The 20,812-nt window shown below is 38.2% G+C and overlaps 1 protein-coding gene across 2 annotated transcripts in view; it reads right to left on the bottom strand.

The window, feature by feature from the left end:
• Pola1 (DNA polymerase alpha 1, catalytic subunit) overlaps nt 1-20,812 on the bottom strand; it is a 319,474-nt gene that overhangs the window by 282,648 nt on the left and 16,014 nt on the right. For both annotated transcript variants that reach the window (XR_015646455.1, NM_053479.1), the window contains 11 exon segments: nt 17,879-17,994; nt 17,362-17,424; nt 16,415-16,507; nt 15,906-15,993; nt 15,453-15,657; nt 15,186-15,364; nt 9,300-9,412; nt 8,136-8,252; nt 6,792-6,866; nt 5,839-5,977; nt 3,447-3,601 (listed from right to left, as the gene is read on the bottom strand). Coding sequence is in view for 1 of the 2 variants with exons in the window: in NM_053479.1 (NP_445931.1) it covers nt 3,447-3,601; nt 5,839-5,977; nt 6,792-6,866; nt 8,136-8,252; nt 9,300-9,412; nt 15,186-15,364; nt 15,453-15,657; nt 15,906-15,993; nt 16,415-16,507; nt 17,362-17,424; nt 17,879-17,994 (1,343 nt within the window). In the remaining variant the exon portion in view is untranslated.

The following is a 20,812-nucleotide window of genomic DNA, read 5'->3' on the forward strand; positions in this document are numbered from 1 at the left end:
CAGCAAGACCAATTACCATAGAGATAACCAGATGGCAAGAGGCAAACACAAGAACCTAAGCAATGGAAACCAAGGCGACTTGGCATCATCAGAACCCAGTTCTCCCACTACAGCAAACAGTGGATATCCAAACACACCAGAAAAGCAAGATTTGGATTTAAAATCACATCTCATGATGATGATAGAGGACATTAAGGCCATAATAACTCCCTTAAAGAAATACAGGACAACACAGGTAAACAAGTAGAAGCCATCAAAGAAAAAAATGCAAATATCCCTTAAAGAATTATAGGAATGCAAGGGCACCCACATTCATAAAAGAAACTTTACTAAAACTCAGAGCACACATTGCACCTCACAGGAGACTTCAACACCCCTCTCTTCCCAATGGACAGATCATGGAAACAGAAATTAAAGAGAGATACAGAGAACTTAACAGAAGTTATGAACCAAATAGATTTGACAGATATCTATAACAATTGCTCCTACAAAAAGAATATACCTTCTTCTCAACAACTCATGGAACCTTCTCCAAAATTGACGATATAATTGGTCACAAAACAGGCCTCAATAGATACAAGGATATTATTATTGAAATAATCCTACCCATCCTATCAGATCACCATGGACTAAGGCTGGTCTTCAATAACAACAAAAACATCAGAAAGCCCACATACATAATGCTCTACTCAATGATAACTTGGTCAAGGAAGAAATAAAGAAATTAAAGACTTCTTAGAATTTAATGAAAATGAAGGTACAACATACCCAAACTTATGGTACACAATGAAAGCTGTGCTAAGAGGAAAACTCATAGCTCTGAGTGCCTGCAGAAAGAAACAGGAGAGAGCATATACTAACAGCTTGTAGAACAAAAAGCAAATCACCCAGGCAGAGTAGATGGCAGGAAATAATCAAACTCAGAGCTGAAATCAACCATATAGAAACAAAAAAGGACTATACAAAGAATCAACAGAACCAAAAGCTGGTTCTTTGAGAAAATCAACAAAACAGATAAACCCTTAGCCAGACTAAACAGAGGGCACAGAGACAGTATCCAAATTAAGAAAATCAGAAATGAAAAGGGAAACATAACAACAGAATCTGAGGAAATTCAAAAAACTATCATATCCTACTACAAAAAGCTATACTCAACAAAACTGGAAAATCTGGAGGAAATGGACAATTTTCTAGACAGATACCAGATACCAAATTTAAATCAGGATCAGATAAACCATTCCCTAACCCCTAAAAAAATAGAAGCAGTCATTGAAAGTCTCTGAAACAAAAAAGCGCAGGACCAGGTGGGTTTAGTGCAGAATTCTATCAGACCTTCAAAGAAGACCTAATACTCTTCGAACTATTCTACAAAATAGAAACAGAAGGAACACTACCCAATTCGTTCTTTGAAGCCATAATTACTCTTGTACCTAAACCACACAAAGACCCAACAAAGAAAGAGAACTTCAGACCAATTTCCCTTATGAATATCAATGCAAAAATACTCAATAAAATTCTCAAAAAATGAATCCAAGAACATATCAAAACAATCATCCATCATGATCAAGTAGGCTTCCTCCCAGGGATGCAGAGATGGTTCAATATATAGAAATCCATCAACATAATCCACTATATAAACAAACTCAATGAAAAAAAACACATGATCATTTCATTAGATGCTGAGAAAGCATTTGACAAAATTCAATACCCCTTCATGATAAAGGTCTGGGAATAATCAGGAATTCAAGTCCCATACCTAAACATAGTAAACATTTGAAGTACAAATACATAAACTATCTAAGAAAAATAAAATTTCAAAAGAAAAAATTGGATCAGTGGCTTTCTCCTGGGATAAATGTACCTACCTCCTTTTCCCTGAGTGACAGCAATGGCTATAGAAATTTTTTGGTTGTTACAACTAGGAAAAGCAGTACTACTTGCATAATAAATAAGTAGAGGTCAGAAATGCTATTCAATATCCTGTGATAAACAGGATAGTACTTGACAACAAAGAACCATTCAGCCCAAAACATTTATAGTGCCAAGGTCAATAAACTTAATGGAAAGCCCACAGAAAAATTTATGCTGACCACGATTTGAACCCACTAATCAATCCCAGCCTCAGTGCAACTTAACCAGGCATTATCTGCCTTCTGAAAAGATTCAATATGAAGTACCCTGACCACCTCCCCATGAGTATTCTGCACAAAAAATTAAACTTGAATGTATTTGATTCTTTAGTTAATGTGATTGACACAGTGCAGCACAAAGGGCAGAACTAAGTTTGGCAAGAAAGTAAGTATTTTAAGCCCTTTCAGACCACGTGACCTGTCATTACTACCTGAATGTTATTGTAGTGCAAACCTGAAAACATTCTGTGTTTCAATAATATTTTATTTGCAAAACAAGTGGTAGGCTGAATTTAGCTCACAGGTTTTGTCTGCACCAGGTACAGAAGAAGATAATGGCAGCACAACAAGCATAAACAGAAATGGGACTTCCTATGGGATCATTGTCAGTGGTTGTTTAATTATTCGTTATCATTGGAAAAAACTCAAGGGGGATAGGTGGAAGTTATTGTCATTTAAAAAGAGATTCAAGAGATATAAAGATTAAACACTCATCTATGAAGCTATTATATAAGTCTGAATTCAAGTAAATCATCTTTAAAAAACATCATGAAAGAGACTTTTCCAAGTATGTACTAGGAACTGTAGACTGTATCAAGGAATCACAAGTTAATGTTATTAAGTATTCTAACGGCATGAAAAAAATGTGCATTAAGTAATGGCTAGGGAGATGTCAATTAAGTTCCTGGCAGACAAGCATGAAGACTTGAGTTTGATCCCAAGCACCCACATAAAAAGCCAGGTGTGGGGCATGTACCTGTAACCTCAGTACTAGGAGAGGAGACGGGCTGCTCCCTGGCCAGCCAGAGTTAACAAGATTGATGAGCTTCAGGTGCAGTGAGACTTGTTCTCAACCAACAAAGGACCGAGAGGAATCAAGTTAAGGGCACACATGCACGCATACTTGTACACAGCCTTACTAACAAATACATACAGTACAAGCATAAAGAAAATGTGAATATTTTGAGAGAAGTATACCAAAGTACACTGGGAGGAAATGAAACTTTTTAAATACTTAAGAAGGTAAAGAGGGATATAAACATGTGTCACAAAAGCATTGCTAACTGCAAACATGTAATCTCATTATATGTTTTCTCTATCTCTACTTAAAAAACAAAAATCAAAATATATCCAGTAATTTAAATCCTTTTTTAAAATGTGTAATACCAGGCAAATTTAAGTCATTCTCTGAAACAAAGCTTAAAGCCAAGTTAGTATCCTTTCCCCTCCAAAAAGAACAACTTCCTTTTGTAGGAAAGCTGTACAAATTCAGGCAAGTACTGTATCTAAGGCAAGTACTAAATCGTTTTTCTTTACCTCGTGTTGATGGTTCTTTACATTTTGCATTGTCTTCATGCTGAAAGACATCACCACAAGTGGAGGAGGACTGACATCCTTAATTACATTCACCAAGTCTGGTTTCAAAGCCATTGCCTCAAATTTACACCAACTGATTGGTTGATTCAAGAGTTCTGAGAAAGAATAGATACAGCACATCAATAACTTACTGAAAAAGAAACTATAATATTTTTGATTACCAGAGATATTCCTCAAAGCTATCATCTAATAAGAATGAGATACTGTAAAATCTAAATATAAGCCACATTAGTGGGAGGTATGCTAATCTTTGTGTTTGTGAATATACTTATGTTCATTTGGGGGAAGTAAGTGACAGGTAAATAACTTCTATAAGTTTTTTTTAAGACTCCAGGATCAGCTTTAAAATTAACAGCTGCTTTAGAAGAACTGAAAACATTTCTAAGAGGTGAAGACAAAACAGTATCCTAAGTACAAATGCTAAAAAGAGCAGGTAACAGCCAAAGAGTCCTATCTACATTAGGCTGGGATTATTTTCTCCCCTCCAAAGGTCTGCAGTTCACTCTGGAGAACAGTGAACCTTATCAGCCAGGCTAGAACACACAAACAACATGAGGGACGCACCCCCATGCAACTGCCTGCACTAAGGCCTTCTTCGGACTAAATTGGCAGGTATTAGAGAGAAAGAGATCCAAGTGTATTACCTATAATCACACAAGGAAAACTTCAAGTAACAAACATAAACAGAAGAAACATTAAAATAAATAGGCCAATTCTTTAACTTCCCTTTTAAAAAAAATCTAAAGGGGGTCCTGTTGCAGTAGCCAATTAATCTCTACTCAAATTGACCCGGTGTTGGCAGCACATTCCTCACTACCTGCCCCAATGTTCTGGGTTTCTGAAACACACACACACACACACACACACACACACACACACACACACACACACACACACCTATATTTTAATATGCCTTAAACAGCTGAATGGCTGGGCCACTTCTTAACCTCCACATAGCTAACACACTCTCCCAATGATATTCCTGAGTTATTATTTATTAAAGCCTATATTTCATCTTGGCTGCCCTGGACCCAGGCTCGCAGCCCTCTCTGTTCTGCATCTCTCTGGCCTAAAATCTACTCCTTTCCTGAGTTGGGAAACCCACATGGAGGTTAAGAAGTGGTCCAGCCATTGAGCTCTTTAAGGCATATTAAAATACAGGGCTACTTGTGTGTGTCTTTCATTTGGGAACCCAGAACTTTAGGATGGGTAGCAAGAAAGTACCTACCAGAGCTGGGTGGATTTGAGTAAAGTTAATTGGCTACTGCAACAGGATCTCATAGAAATCTCCAAACAACCCAGGCTGTTACAAAGACAAAGAGTTGCTCTGTGCAAATTGATTGGGGTGGGGCGCCTCTGGCAAGGACAACACCCACCCGACTCATAGTAGTGACTTTGGCGCAGGAAGGTACTCTGTAGGCTACCAAAAACAAACCATGGAAACCAACCCAACCACAAAATCTTTGATTTACAAGCTGTGCTGCCTGCAAAATATGCTACTACAATGGTGGCACAGAACTCGTGGGAGTAGCCAACCAACATGTGATTTGCCTTAAAGCCCACTCCACACCAACATTGCTTCAGTAACCAAGAACCAGAGACTAGATATCCTAGAGACCCAGGGTAAAACCAAACAAACCCTACTGGTGTATTTGCTTTTTAAAGTATTAACTAAAATGACTCCTAATCTAGTCATCATCACAGGCTTCCTTCAACAGCAGATGGGAACAAGTGCAGAGACCCACAGCCAGACATTAAGTGAAGAGAGCCTAAATGCGTAATCTTCATCAAATCCCTTCTCTCAGACCTCAGGAAATCCTGTGGAGATTGTAATAGCCAGAGGGGATAGAAGACATCAGTAGAACGATGCCTTCTGAATCAATTAAGCAAGGCACATCAGCTCAGAGAAACTGAAGCAACAAGCACAGGGCCTACATAGGTCTGCACTGGGTCCTGTGCATATACTACCGCATTTAGCTTAGTGTTTTTATGGGACTCTAGACTGTTGGAAAATGATTCTTGTGCCTGCTCTTGGGACACTTCCCCTCATGTTAGGTTGCTGCTCTGTCCCACTTCAAAATGATAGTTTCAGCTTCATCTTATTTTCATTTTCATTTTATTTTGTCATGTTTCATTGTTTTCTCTTAGAAGCCTATTCTTTTCTGAGACAGAAAGGGAATGGATCTGGAGAGGGGAGAAGAGGAGAAACTGGGGAGGAGTAGAAGGAGGGGAAACTATAATCGGGATATATTATATGAGAAAAGATTCTATCTTCAATAAAAGGGAGAAAGTGAAAAGAAATGTCAGGAATCTACTTAGCATTTTTCCTTACGTGGATTTTTTACTTCAAGCCAACAGGGTCCTTTGATCTTTCTATTCATCAAGAACAGTTCCAAGCTAGACGTGTTAGTTCCAAATACATGAGAAAATGTTTCTCCTTTTAAATTCTGTGGAAGCTGTGGCACTTCTGCCTAAAGAAGAAAAAAAAAACCTTTTTTTGTTTAAAACTATTACTTTACATTTTCCAGTGTATATTTGAAATAAATAAAGCCTCTATGGAGCAACAGAAGAACCCCTTTGATAAATATGAAATGTAATTTGCTACAAATGAAATCTGAAACAATTCACAGTGGGAAAGAAAAACAATTCATGACAAAATAATGCATCTTGATGACACCCATTAGAAGAAAAATAGGACAAGAAGCTCCCCCAAAAAAGAATTTCTGTCCAGAGGTGTTGTGCCTCACTGATAAAGAATAACCAGCAAGTACCACACCATTAGAAGAATGAAGGCAATAGCATGGGGCTCACTAAAAATGCTTCCATATTATTTTCATCACCACTGTCAAAAGATTTAGGAAAAGTTTCCAACATTAGGCTCAAAACCCCAGAACAGAGGTAAAAGGGTTATAGTCCAGTTAATTAATACCCACAGTGATGACCTCACCTCTCAGAGGAGCAACAACAGGAGCAACTGTAGCAGTGCTAATACTCATCGCCCACATTTCCCTCTGCTCACAAGACATTTCAGCAAAGTAATGACCCGACTCCATCATGCACTGTTATCTAGTCCGCTTGACAAACAGTTGTGCTGTTTCAACTTACTTATTTGAAGATGTCTACTTGAAAGGCAGTATAACCTATGCACTATTACTTAATTTTATCCATTTCAATTATTCATGAACTGTGGGATTCAGGAGCCCTTTCCTCACTGAAAGTCAATTCAAGATTCAAAGATTAAAAATGTCATTCTAAACAAAACGCCATAGTTTTTCTTTGACTTACCGAGTATCTAACTTCCAAGTACTCAGATTTTTCTGGAACATCAGGTATCTCAAAAGCATAGTTCTTTTCCACTATCTGGGTAAGCAAATATTTAAAAAACAATAACAAAAACATTGGAAAAATTAACTCAGCCAATATGATATACATATAACACATGTTCCCATATTGAATCATCAGGAATCTAGCATCTTAACAGAATATAAACAAAAGGGTATCTTTTCTCCTTTCAACTAATACTGAAACACCTACTAACAAAAAATAAATACTAAAGAACACCTCTTAAACACTACAGAACCTACATAGTTGCATACAAGGGGAACAAAAAAATTTAATTTCTTACATTGCTACTATTTGAAATTAAGCAACTGCATCTTACTAGAAAAATGAAATTGAAATTATAGATTCAGCTCATATTGAGTAAGTATCGGCTTTGTATCCAAACTAATCCAGTATGAAGTATCACCTAATATAAATTAAGTGTTTTATCTCTGCAACTCTTGCAATATGGCCCCTTTCTCGGCACAGAAAAGTGACCATACTTCCCCAAGCTGCACACGAGTACACAACAGTGGGAATCCTGGAAATACAAGTGATCTAGCTTTAGCACCTATTTTCTTTACCATCATAACAGCTGCCTCCGAAGGGATTTTTGGTTTTGTTTTGAAGTTTCTTGTTACTGTCTATCTATCTATCTGCAGTGATGGTGATCAAACTTAGAGCTTTGGTTACAATTTCTGGAATTTTAAAGATACTCTCAATTTCAAGCTCAAATAATTAAGAGCAATAGCCTCTTTAGCAACTCCCTTTACTACAATTGTTTACAGCTGGTATTTTGGAATGGACTGCAGTCACCATATTTATAGCCAAAGGCATCAATAGCATACCAAAATCAAGACAATATACCATACACATCACAGGAATAGAACATTTCTATTCTATTAGAAACAGCATCGTAGGCATGGAGCTTTAAAGACAAAAACATTACTCAATCCGCTTAAGAAAGGAATGCATTGGCAATAACTAGTATAAACAAATCAAAATAGTTTCTTCTCCATTTCAGAATAAGAACATGATATTTTCTGCAAGCCAATATTGTGCAAGACATTGGGGGTAACTAACTTGCTTCAAATCATCTTTCTATTCAAATTCATGACCATTATTTCATAAGTGATTTTTTTAAAAAGTACTTTTACAACTCTAACATGCTACTTTTTCATTAATACCTATAAAATTTCCCTTTAATAAGTTAACTATACAGAAGTCATTCTGTATAAATGTACAGTAACTATTTGCCAAATCAGGAATAAAAAAGAAGAGGAAAAGAATACAGTATTGAATACAAACCTTGGACTTGAACTTCATTATTTTATATTTTGCTGAAATTTTTGAATCAAATTCTTCATAAACATCCTTCATTGTAATTGGAGTTGCTGTTTCTTTCCCTGTGTTTAGGTCAATTTTCTGTTTTCCCATGCAGAGAATGAAGGGAAAAGAGTATAATAAATTTTCTCGACAACAAAAAAACAGAAGCCTAAATCAACTTTTTCCTCCACTCATTTAAACATTAACTGGCATTCACATAACAAGTCAATGTGACGACACAAACCTAAGAAGTATACTAAACCCAATGTTAAGTTCCCCTAGTGCATTGTAACATATAATCAGAATAAAGATGACCAATCCTGCAAGATGGAAAAAACAAAGTTTTAAATTCTGGCCCAGAAGCTTCACAGCTCCATTGAAATGATTTGCAAGGGCTGGGGCTTAGAGGGATTAGAGATGTTAAAAGCTCAGACAAAGGGGGGAAGGAAATGGAAACTATTGTGTTAAATAGCCATGGAGATGATGTTACTGCTGCTATGGAGCAAAAGCATGAAACTGAGTCAAATGCCATGTTCATTTCAGAGTAAGAAAAACAGAAGCATCACATGTCAAATATATTTTAAACATTTATTATTTTTAAAACTATGTCTACAAAGCCAGGTGTAATGGCACACATCTTTCCTGGCACTCCGGATGCAGGGGCAGGTGGAGTCTGTGAGTCTGAGGCTAGCCTGGTCTACAGAGTAAGTTCGAGGACAGCCAGAGCTACACAGTGAGACCCCATGTTGAAAACAAACAACTAAAATGTACGTTTATGTATGTGTCTATGTATATGAAGGTGCCAGGAGAGTCTAGAAAGGATGTCAGCACTCTAAGAGTTGCAGGCTACCTGATGTGGATGCCAGGAACTCAACTTGAGTTCTCTAGAACAGTAATAGCTCTTCACCTCTAAAAGCCACCTTTCCAGCCCCCGGCATTATATATTTAAACTTTTATTATGACAAATTGAGAGGCTCAGTTATATTTCATTTCTTCATTTTCTAATTCCTAAAGGAGTTGCTGAGGAGTAAATGGTCAGTAGGTAAAACTAAAAAGATTAGGGGATGAAGAGAATTCCTAGCCTGCAAAAAGACAGAACACAGGATGTGTATCATACACAACTGCTAAGATAAAAGGTAATCTTACCATTTCACGGGGAAGGAAGTAGAGTGTTCGCTCAATATTTTTCACCATAACACAACAGCTCACATGGGTTTTGGCTGATTCGACCCATACTTTGCCAAACAGAAAAACCACACCTGAAAAAAAAAAAAAAAGAAAACAGGATATAAAAAGCTTTCAAGTACGTCAAGTTAAAGGGGCTATTACAAAGGCCCAGTGAATATGTTCACATATTTACACCTTTGTGTAACAAATTCCACCAAAAGATACACCTGCTGCCCCCTCCCAAAGACCTGTTCATTGCTCTGTTCTTATGGCATATACATCAACATCATGGTACAAGTGTGGCTACATCTCTAACCTAGCATGAATACTTCCACTAGAGCCAGAATTGCCCAAATTGAAAGAACCAAAGTATTTTCCAATAAATGTACTTCAAACCTCTAATGAGAATTTATAAGCCTGAAAATAGTATTCTAAATTGTTTAGCACTTAAATTTACTGCTGAAAAACTATTATTTGTGCATAAGAACAAGCATATTAGTATTTTTCTGTATATAAAAGTATACTTGGGGAAAGTAGTTTATATTTCCTCTTATTCTAGATAACATCAATCTCAGGATAGAGTTCTGCTATAATCTATTTTATACTTACCTACCTCACAAGCTACTAAAACAAAATCTAGCTAGCTCATATTTGTGTTCCTTTCTATTCGCCAGTAAAACATGCCTTTGCAGACATCAAATCACTGTTCATGGAAATTGGCCATCATGGAAGAATTCCAAAGACTTGATAGTCAACTCAAGAGATGGTCAACTTTGCAAAAATGCCAGGCTCCATGAATTATGAGTAATCAACACAGCCACTCACACAACTACTGATCTTAGATACTGAGGAAATTCTGAAACATGCAAAAGGTTACTGTATTGTTCACAAGGCCAATTATCCTAGTTTCACAAGACAGCTCATCAGTATTTTCTTTTGTCACTGGATCCTAGCAGAAAGAAATAAGACTGTCTTAAGGATTTTCATTTCTGCAGATGATTAAAACTCTTACAAGAGTTGTGTGATTTTCAACAAGGAGGTGGGGGTGGGAGGCGTAAGTAGGGAACATAAGGAGAGGGAAAGGATTTAAAGAAAAAAGTCATAGTAGCACAGAAAATTAGAAGTCATCCTCACAACAGTTAAAGATGAAAAAAACCAAATTCCATGCAAAGAAAAATAAAGACCCTAATATTGGATTCAAAGAGTCAAATAGCTCATTTTACAGTCAAACTAATATCACACTTCATGTAACACATTTGACACTGTTTATGCCTCATTTGCCACAAAAAGATCATGGTAAACAAAGATTACATTCCCCCAAAGTTACTAGCTGAAACCAGGTGCAGTCAGGATTATTCAACCTTGAAAAAGTCATAATGAAGACAGGATATGTTCCGATATGCAAAGAGTAAGATTCTTTTCATAATTATGGTTCATTCAGCACTAACTGACTGACTTAGAATCTGGAAGAAAGTGAGCAACAATAACGGGGTCTTAGGCGTACTCAGTTCTTATTAGCAGCATTGACTTCACGAAAGCTCAGTGATCATTACCAACTATCACGACAAACTGCTCAACCCCCCAAGATTAAAGCTTTTTAAAGCTATTTTATTTAACCCATTGGCATCATAAACAGAAAAATATGCCACTGCAGAGGACACAGTTTGAGAAGTGCCACAGAAGAAGAAAGTGGACTGAGAGGGAGAAGCTAAGACCTATGGCAGGAAAGGACCAAGGGTACTTTGGTCTAGATAATCCCTGAGGTCTTCTTGTGAATCAGAAATTTCCTCCTACCTCAGCATTTGGATAACGGATTCTTCCCATTGTTTAAAATAATGGTGAACTACAGTAGGTTGTACAAGTCTATAGTTTTAGCTGCTGGGGAAGCTGAGCTGGAAGGTCTCTTGAGCCCAGATGCTTGAGGTCAGCCTGAACAACACTGATCTCAAAAAATAACTGCAAAATATGTCCCATGTAATGTAGCTCGGTGGCAGAGCATATGCCTGAGTTCAAACTCCAGCATGACCAAAAAAGTTTACAGTATCAGCCAAAGTCTGTGGATGACAAGATCTATAACCAAATCGTCTTACCCTAGCTAAAATGGGTTGGTTAAGATACCATTTCTAGCTTGATTTTAATTGCCTAAAAAACTAAGGGTCATGTGCTACTTAAGTGATTCTGCCAGTGCATATAAATATTTGCTATGAGGAAGTATACTAAAGGGCTGACAACTCCCCCCAGAAACCACTGACGTTCTTCAGGGTGATATCCAGTTATCTTTACTAAACCAGGTCTCCAAGTCAAAAAGATGGCTAGTCATCCTTCTTACACACTTGTTTTATCAATATACAGTTATGCTCTCTAGTTTTATTGGATTCAGTCTCCAGGAAACCACTTTGAAAAATACAACTTGTATCTACCACAGATCCCAAGACATCTAAAGGCAGACAATTCTACTTCAGGTGTTTTATACTAATCAGACAGACTACATACTGACTCTGACCCTTTAACAAATATCATTGGATTATACTGGGCCCACAGGAAATTCCCTTATCTCTTAATTTAATCAAATCTATAGTCTGTTTTGCAGATGCCAGTATACAAATATTTTTAACATTTACATACTGGGAGATGGGTACAGATGTCAGAGGACAACTTGCAGGAGTCAACTCTCCTTTCACCACGTGGTTCTGTCATGTTACCAGGCTTAGCAGCCTTTACCTAAGCCACTTCACCAGCTTCTGTACACAGACAACTTTGAGGACAGGGCCCTTATGCTACCTATAACACCTCAGTTCCACAAAGCTATATTTCCCAACAGATCATAAGAGAAAATACAGAGGACATAAACCACAGTGCTAATAAGGGCAGTTAGCTACTCTAATGCAGTTTCTTATATCCACGGCTAAGTCATTTGAATCACAGGTCAGGATTCATTCCTGAGTCCTGGCATGTCAAAAGTTATCTTCCCTCCTATTTATGAGTAGAGGAACTAAAGGTGAAAAACACATTTCCATTACTTCATTTAGGGATACTTTTTCAATTCTTAAAAAGTTAACCTGAAGAACTAGAATAAGACAGGGTCGGGGTTGGGGATTTAGCTCAGTGGTAGAGCGCTTGCCTAGCAAGCTTAAGGCCCTGGGTTTGGTCCCCAGCTCTGAAAAAAAAAAGACAGGGTCAATCTGGTAGCAGAGACATGGACACAGGAACAGACATCTGTTCAGTTCAAAAAGTATCTTCTTAGACAGTTATCTGTCCTCAAAATAAAATAATAGACCTCTAAAATCACAATGGTGTTCTGAGCTACTCTTGGGTGATTTTTCCTCTACAAGAAGGAACAGCAACATCTGTCACTGGAAGTTCAGGATTACAAACTCTTAAAGAATGTTCTCCTTTTTCTGTTGTTGGGCAGCCACTTTAACCAACCTGTTCCTAGCACTCACAGAATTAGATAATTAGAAGGACCAGGGAGAACCCCAGCAATAGTGGTGTACACTTTTAATACCAGCATGTAATGGTTTCTATATGCTCGGCCCAGGGAGTGGCACTATTAAAAAGTGTGGCCTTGTTGGAGTGTCTGTGTCACTCTGGGGATAGGCTTAAATACCCTCATCCTAGCTGCCTGAGGGGAAGTATTCTGCTAGCAGCCTTCAGATGAAGACATAGCATTCTCAGCTCCTCCTGCACCATGCCTGCCTGGATGCTGCCATGTTCCCGCCTTGATGATACTGGACTGAACCTCTGAACCTGTAGACCAGCCCCAATTAAATGTTGTCCTTTATGAGTTTCTGGGTCATGCTATCTGTTTACAGCAGTAAAACCCTAACTAAGACACAGCACTTGGGAGGCAGATCTCTATGAGGGCTAGGCCAGCCTGGTCTATGACAACCCAAGCTTTACAGAGAAACTCTATCTTAAAAAACAAAACAAAACAAAACAAACAAACAAAAGACCAAGAAGTCAGTCTTGACTCCTATCTCCAATTTAAAGACACCTACCCTCATACAATCTACAACAGGTCAAAATGTAGTTTTAAAAAACTATTTATTTTTTTATTTCTACCCAGTAAGCAGGGTTCAATTACCCAGCACTTTTACTCTGATCATCAGGGCTTCCACATTTCCCTGCTACCCAAATCCAGCTTCCATGAGTGTACTCACACTCTCTCTCTCTCTCTCTCTCTCTCTCTCTCTCTCTCTCTCTCTCTCACACACACACACACACACACACACACACACACACACACACACACACAGAGTCTCTTCTCTACACATGCTAGAGCATTCCTGTTAAAATGTAAAGTCAACTATGAGACCATAACACACTACAATTAAATCTTCTGACATTTTCCAGTATTCTTTGAATAAGATTTAAGGCCGAAAGTCCTTGAGATGGCTTTCATGGTCCTTGAGATGTAGCTGTGCTGGTTAGTTTTATGTCAATTTGAATCAGTTGACAACCTAGAATCAGTTAGGAAGAGGGGACCTAAAGTGAGAAAATGCCCCCAGCAGATTGGCCTGTGGTACACTTAGTTAATAATTGATGTGTAGGGGCTCAGCTCACTGGGGATGGTGGCACTCTGACCTGGTAGTCCTGGGTGCTATAAGAAAGCAGACTGAGCAAGCCACAAGTAGCAAAAAGCAAAAAGCAACAGTCCTTCACAGCCTCTGCATCAGCTCCTGCCTCTAGATATGGCCTTGAGTTCCCACTCTGGTTTCCCTAGATGATGGACTACAAACTACAAAAGGGAATAAACCCCTTCCTCTCCAAGTTGCTTTTGATTATGGTGCTTAATCACAGCAATAGAAACTGTAACTAAGATGCTAGGTTTTGTCCTTTATCATCAAGTTCATTATGTATCAATTTTTCATTTCTAATATTCTTAGAATCACACATGCCCCCTTATCCTCTCCCCTCATTTAGATCTTTGAACTGACTGGTTCCTTAAGCTAAAGTGCCTTTACCTTAGTTTTGCATGTGCCTCAGCTTTCAATCCAAGGTTCCATTCTTTTTTTTAATTTTTATTTATTCATCTTCTCAAACAATATATCCCAACCACAACTTTCCCCCTCTCCACTCCTCTTAGTTTCCCTCTACTTCCTCTCTCCCCCAGATCCGCTCTTCCTGTTTCACTTCAGAAAAGAGCAGGCTACCCAGGGATACCAATAGACCATAGCACAAGATTCAGAAAGAACAAGCACGAAGCCTCACATCAAGGCTGGATGAGGCAACCCAGTAGGAGGGAAAGGGGCCCAAGAGCAGGCAAAATAATCAGAGATACCCCCGCTCCCACTGTTGGGACTCCCCCAAAATACCAAGCCAACAACTACAGAATATATGCAGACAACCTAGGCCAGACCAATGCAGGCTCCATGATTGCCACTTCAGTCTTGTGAGTCCCCATGAGCCCTGCTTAGTTGGTCTTGGGAGCCATGCTATCCCAGTATTCAATTCTTAAGAGTCAATTGGTCATCCTCCAACTACCACCAACTCTCACCTCACTGAGAATGTTAAACTTATGTCTAAGGAATCTGTCTAGCTTGTTCACCCCACCTCAGTGTCTAGCACACATGGATGTTCTCTGTTGAATAAAAAGACAAATTAGACCAGGCATGCTGGCAGATGCCTTTAATCCCAGTACTGGAAAGACAAAGGCTGGTGGATCTTTTGAATTTAAGAAGCCTAGTCTATGTATCATATTCCAGGACAACCAAAGTCACATAAATACAGAGGCTCTATCTCAAAAACAAAAACCAATTAATTAATTTTAAAAGAGACAAATTAATGTCTGGTTCTATTAGAAAAACAAAGGAACAGGCACTCCCCTTTGTAATGAAAGTCTAGGATTACCTTAGGTCTGATTACCTGGTTGGTTGTATGCATCTTCATAAGCATCCAGCCAATAAAACTGAAAGACTTGTTCATCATCTGCCCCTTTTACCAACGGGAGATGATTGGAGTCCACTTGAACTTCTTGAAGTAAGAAACTGTTTTCGTCCTTCTGATCAATGTCCCAACAAGAAACATCTGGGAGAAAACTGTCTCTGTAGAAATCACATTTTTAAAAACTTTGTAAAAGCCAACAGAATAATTACAGTACTGTGTTTCAGAACAATCATAAAATGCACTTACAAGAAAGATGTGGTTCCCGTCTCAGGATCTGCCTCATGCTTCACCCCTTCCACTGGCTCACTCTCTTGGTCCCAAATCTTGGCAGTCACAGGCTCCTCCTCATCTACTTCCTCTGTGTCCATGGGCTCATCAAAGTCGCCATCTTCAAACTCTATAACCCCTGACTCCTGCTCATCTTCTGGACACTCTGGCTGAGCCAGCTCTCCTGTAGACATCACCATATATTCCCATCACATGTTACAAAGCTGACCCAACACTGAAATAACAGCCCTTTCCTACATTATACTTCTATTTCTCTTTAATCTTCATGTTGGATGCTTTGAACTTTTACTACTATAAATTCAACCTTTCATGCTTACATGTGCCACCTTCACCATCACCCTGTATCACCAAGTTTCCATGTGTGGCAGTTATTCCTCGACAACTTGCACTTCTGCCTAACATGAGACTTACCAGCAAATTCAGCATGTTTAAGAGGAATGGGAGTTAACAGAGGCTTGTTCCTGAGGACAAGGGAAGCAGGTTTTCCTGAAGGAATTGCCTGTAAATATTTTTAAGTGTTTAGTCAGTTAGAACTGCATACTAAAAATACTTAACTGTCCTACCCTGACCAAAGATAATGACAGTTCCCACTTATAAAAAGATTTTATGTATTATTAATGTAATGGCTTCAATTATTTTACTGTTACCTGGATTTATACAAAAAAAATACTTGTTTCCAGGAAGAAAATTATTGCATTTAACACAGCTGTAATACCTATAATAAACATGTACTAGTTACTACAAAATTTACTATGAAAAAAGCAGGCACATGCTATTTTTGAAATACATGAAGCTATATATTGAATGGCAGTTCTAATTTAAAAGAAACAAAACAAATTCAAAAGCATCTCCTTCACATAGGCAAATAAATCTGAAGCAGAACAACAAGTCAGGAAGGAGGGAATTTCTACTGACTTTACCTTAGGGGTGTCCACTGAAAAAGGATTGGGCAAAGCTCCAGTAGATCTTTTTTTCTTTGGTATCAATACTGGCGGTGGAGCTATTTGAGGTGTCTAAAAGGGAAGGGGAAAACACATTCACTGTCATGCCTGGTTTACCGCATAATAGAAAAAAAGTGCATTTCTTCTTTCATGCCCAATAAGTAAAGCATTTTTCCTCCCCTGCCCCCTGAAACAGGATCCATGCTCATGTACTGCAGTTACTATAGCAACAATACTACAGAAATCACTAGAAAACCAGAATAGATATTTAATCCATTCCTAATTTTTTCTTCCAAGAATTTAACATACTTTCTTCACTTACCCTCCCAGGTATTACATTTAACCCCCAACAAAATAGAACTACATAGTGTCAGTATTAGTCAATTAATCCACGGTCACTTAAAAAGCAGTATACCTCTAAATAAAAGCTTAGTCTTTATGATATATGGCCAAATGTCAAATCCCGTGTAACTGAGCCTGTGTGAGTTCTAGCAAAGGCAGCTCACTCACTCTTCCTTCACTCCCACTCAGAATTCAGAACGAGGCTCGCATGCCCAGTGTGCAAACTGACAGGCTTCAATTCATTTACAGAACATACATAGCAACTGAATACAAGCACCGAATATTCAGAGAACTGACTCGTGGGCGTATGCTTACTACTTCCAATACACACCCACACGGCCCATCTACCTCATCTTAGAGCAGTAACAGCTGGAAACGCCTCACCTAAAATGGTGAGAAGAAACCTCAGGTAGAAGAAACTAATGTAAGGGCTTTTGTTTTCTCTGTGTGGGTTAAGGGTGTGTATGTGCATGTGTGGTAACATCCCGGTACTTTTCTTTCTAGTACTTTTCCAGTACAATTAGTGAACTGTTTCTTTAGCCTATGCTCCCTGTGGATTTTACTACTCCAGGAAGTTCACTTACCTCAGTGTTCAGATCCTGTAGAATGTCACCTAGCAGATCATCCTTGGACAAGTCAACTGTTTTCTGTATATTATTTTAAAAAAAAATCTCAAATGAGCACATTCTAGATTGAATTTTCATGCAGATCATGCAGCTATCTCTGAAAGGAAGGACTTAACCCTATCAGTCCTTCAGTGTTCACTCTCATCTACTATTCAGACTTTAAAAATCACTTGTGCATATTCAATTTTTAAATTCATACTCTCAGCCTCTATTTTCATCTTTACTCTGTGATTTCCTTACTTGTCACAAAAATTAAACACACTGTCATTTCAGCTTTTCTATTCAATTTTCTTCTGTCTCCTAAGTTCAAACCACTGAGGTACCTATATCCATATAAAACCTAAATTCATCTAACTAAGTGCAATTCATAGAATGTTAGTCAAACATGTATTCAACACATATCATTTATACCACAAAAAATTAATTTATTTCACAGGGTGAAAAAGCACTTTATACATGAAAACATGAAACTCACATCTGTGGTTTTCTTCCCAGCACTAGCAATGAACATTGCCTTGATATTGTTTGGTTTTGTCACTGAAGGTTTCTTTACATCCTTCCTGTCCTTTCTGTGTGCTTTGCCATCACTTCCTATTGAAAACGAAAGTATTTAGGAACATGTACTGGATGGAAAACTAAAGCCTATTCACAGTCATTCATTGGGTATAAATGAAAATTAAGAAGAAAATAAATTATGAATTCACAATACGAAATTGGGATATTCTGCACAAGGTACACAGCAAAGAATCTTTTAAATGGTATAAACTGAAAAAAACCCTAGGGCTAAGTTATAAAAAGCAATGAAATATAATGAATTAAGTATCATGGAGAGTTAGGTGTGACTAGTTGTTAATGGGAATGCAAAGCTTTTGAAAAGTAAGAAGATAGTTGTTTTCTTGCTTCCTACAAAAATAAGACTACAAACATTAGTCTGTAACCATTAACAAGTGGACACATGCTCTATGCTGTACCAAAACTTTGTGGCAGAAGCATACTTGCTCATTCCAAGAGAGCTTCTGTCTTCTGTCTTCCCTCGTGGGAAGGATTAACTCACCTACAAACTCTCCTAATACTGTCCATTTTAATATCACTTTCTGATTCATTCCAAGATAATGCAAATCTTAAAAGAAACTAGAATAACTAATTAAGACAGTACAGTAGCAATATAAAGACTAGATGACATAGAAAAGTCTAAAGGTGTGATTCTCCTATGAGAAGCCCATAAATATACACAGTTGAGTATGTCTACTCTTTCCAAGTACCTTGCTTTCTACTGATCCGTTCTTAACAATACTAAAATTTATAAACTCTGCTTCATAAAAAGAAAAGTCTATGGGGTTGGGGATTTAGCTCAGCGGTAGAGTGCTTGCCTAGCGAGCTCAAGGCTCTGGGTTCGGTCCCCAGCTCCGAAAAAAAGAAAAAAGAAAAACAAAACAAAAAAAAAGTCTAAAGAACAACGCAATCACTTATGAAAATTTACTGCATAATAAAGGTGGCTACTCAAATTACTTGATTCGTCAATAAGAAGTGTCCACTAACCACTAACCATTTGTAGAGCAGAAAACAGTATTAACCCCAACATGACAAATTTAAAAATAAAATAACACAAGTATTTTTTGGAATTTCTCAAAATTTTTAATATTGTATTTTATAATTTTTTGAAATTTTTTGCTTTTTCTTTTTTCAAGACAGGGTTTCAGTGTCCTAGAATTCACTCTATAGACCAGGCTGGCCTGGAACTTAGTCTTCCGCCTGCCCAGTGCTTGGATTAAAGGCATAAACGACCACACCCGGGGAAAATTTTCCTATGTATACAATATACTTTAATATCTACCCCTCAATGACTACAACACTGCGAGTCTGAGGTCCATATCATAAGAAGAAAAAAAAATATCTACCCCTCAAATCCCTTATCCCAACTTTCCCCCAACTCTCCAATAAAACTCTCTCCCAATTTCCTGCCCTTTTGTATCATAACTTGTTTTCCCTTGTGGGAATGATTAAATCACCTATGAACTCTCCTGATACTGTCCATTTTAATATCACTTTCTGATTCATTCCGAGATAATGTAAATATAATGCTTCCCATATGTGCACTAAGGACTCAGTATGAGATTATCCACTGGAGCACAGACAACATACCAGGAGCCAGTCCTCCAAAGAAAGTGAGTCTCCCTCCATCTGCACTCATCAAGTGCCAATAGCGCCTCACTTGGGGTACAGTAGTTTTCAAAGGTTTTGCTGTGGTGGTAGTTTGGGTTTGATTTTGTTTGTTTGGTTGGTTTTGGTTTTGTTTTTATTGAAAATAGATTCCTCCATCGCATAATAAGTCCCAAACATAGTTTCCTCCCTCTACTTTTCCCAACTACTCCTACTTCCCCCTTCCCCCAGATCCATTCCTGCTCCTTTTCTCTTCAAAAGTGACAGGCAAACAAGACAAAACAAGATGCATAAGACAAGGCAAAGGCCCTCCTAGAGAGGCTGACCAAGGCCACCCAACAGAAGGAAAAGAGTGCCAAGAGCAGTGAGAGGTCCACCAGCTTCTACTGCGAGGAGCCCACAAGAACAGTAAGCTAAGAGCCGTACATGTACACAACCTGGGGAGAGCCATGGAGGCCCTGTGCTCCCCACGTTAGGCTCTGGGAGCCCATGTGAGTCCTGCTTAGCTCATTCAGTGGGCCATGTTTTCCTGGTACTCCGTCCCTGATGACTTCTGCAGTCTTTCCCCCTCTTCTCTGGGGCTGGGACCCAAAGAAGACCTTAATTCTTTGTAACCTACATATTGTAAACACTGTAACTCAAAAATCCACTTGTAGAAAAAAAAAGACTAATAAATTCAACTACATGAGAAGTAACATTTTAAAAAACAGAAAACGTTTCTTCAATATGTATCATGGATAAAAGGATAAATGAACTTGGGGCCAAAATTCAAGAGAAAGTGATCAATAAAAACGAGTTAAATTTTACTTAAAATCCTCAACTTCATATGTAAAACTGTAAATGAAAATTACAGAGATATTACTTCTAATAGATAAGAGTACCAAAGTCTCAAAAAAGCTTGACAATACAGTGTTAGCAAGACTTTGGAAAGCAGACATTTGTACACTGTTAGTGGTTCAGGGATATAATCCCCTAATACTCAAGAAGCTGGGACTGGAGGACTCAAGGACCTGAGAGAGGAAGATCTGGAGCTCAAAAGTAGCCTGCACTACCTAATGAGTGCCTAAGTATTAAAAAAAGAAAAGAGAGGTTAAGAGATGGATTAAAGGCACTGGTTGTTCTTCCAAAGGACCTGAGTTCAATTTTCAGCATTTACGTGATGGCTCATAGCCATCTATAACTCTAGTTCCAGGGAATCCTATGGCCTATTTTGGCCTCTGTGGGCACCAGACACATACTTGGTACAAAC

The sequence above is a fragment of the Rattus norvegicus genome, chromosome X, assembly GCF_021556685.1.
Source record: "Rattus norvegicus strain SHRSP/BbbUtx chromosome X, alternate assembly SHRSP_T2T, whole genome shotgun sequence".
Lineage (NCBI taxonomy): Eukaryota > Metazoa > Chordata > Mammalia > Rodentia > Muridae > Rattus > Rattus norvegicus.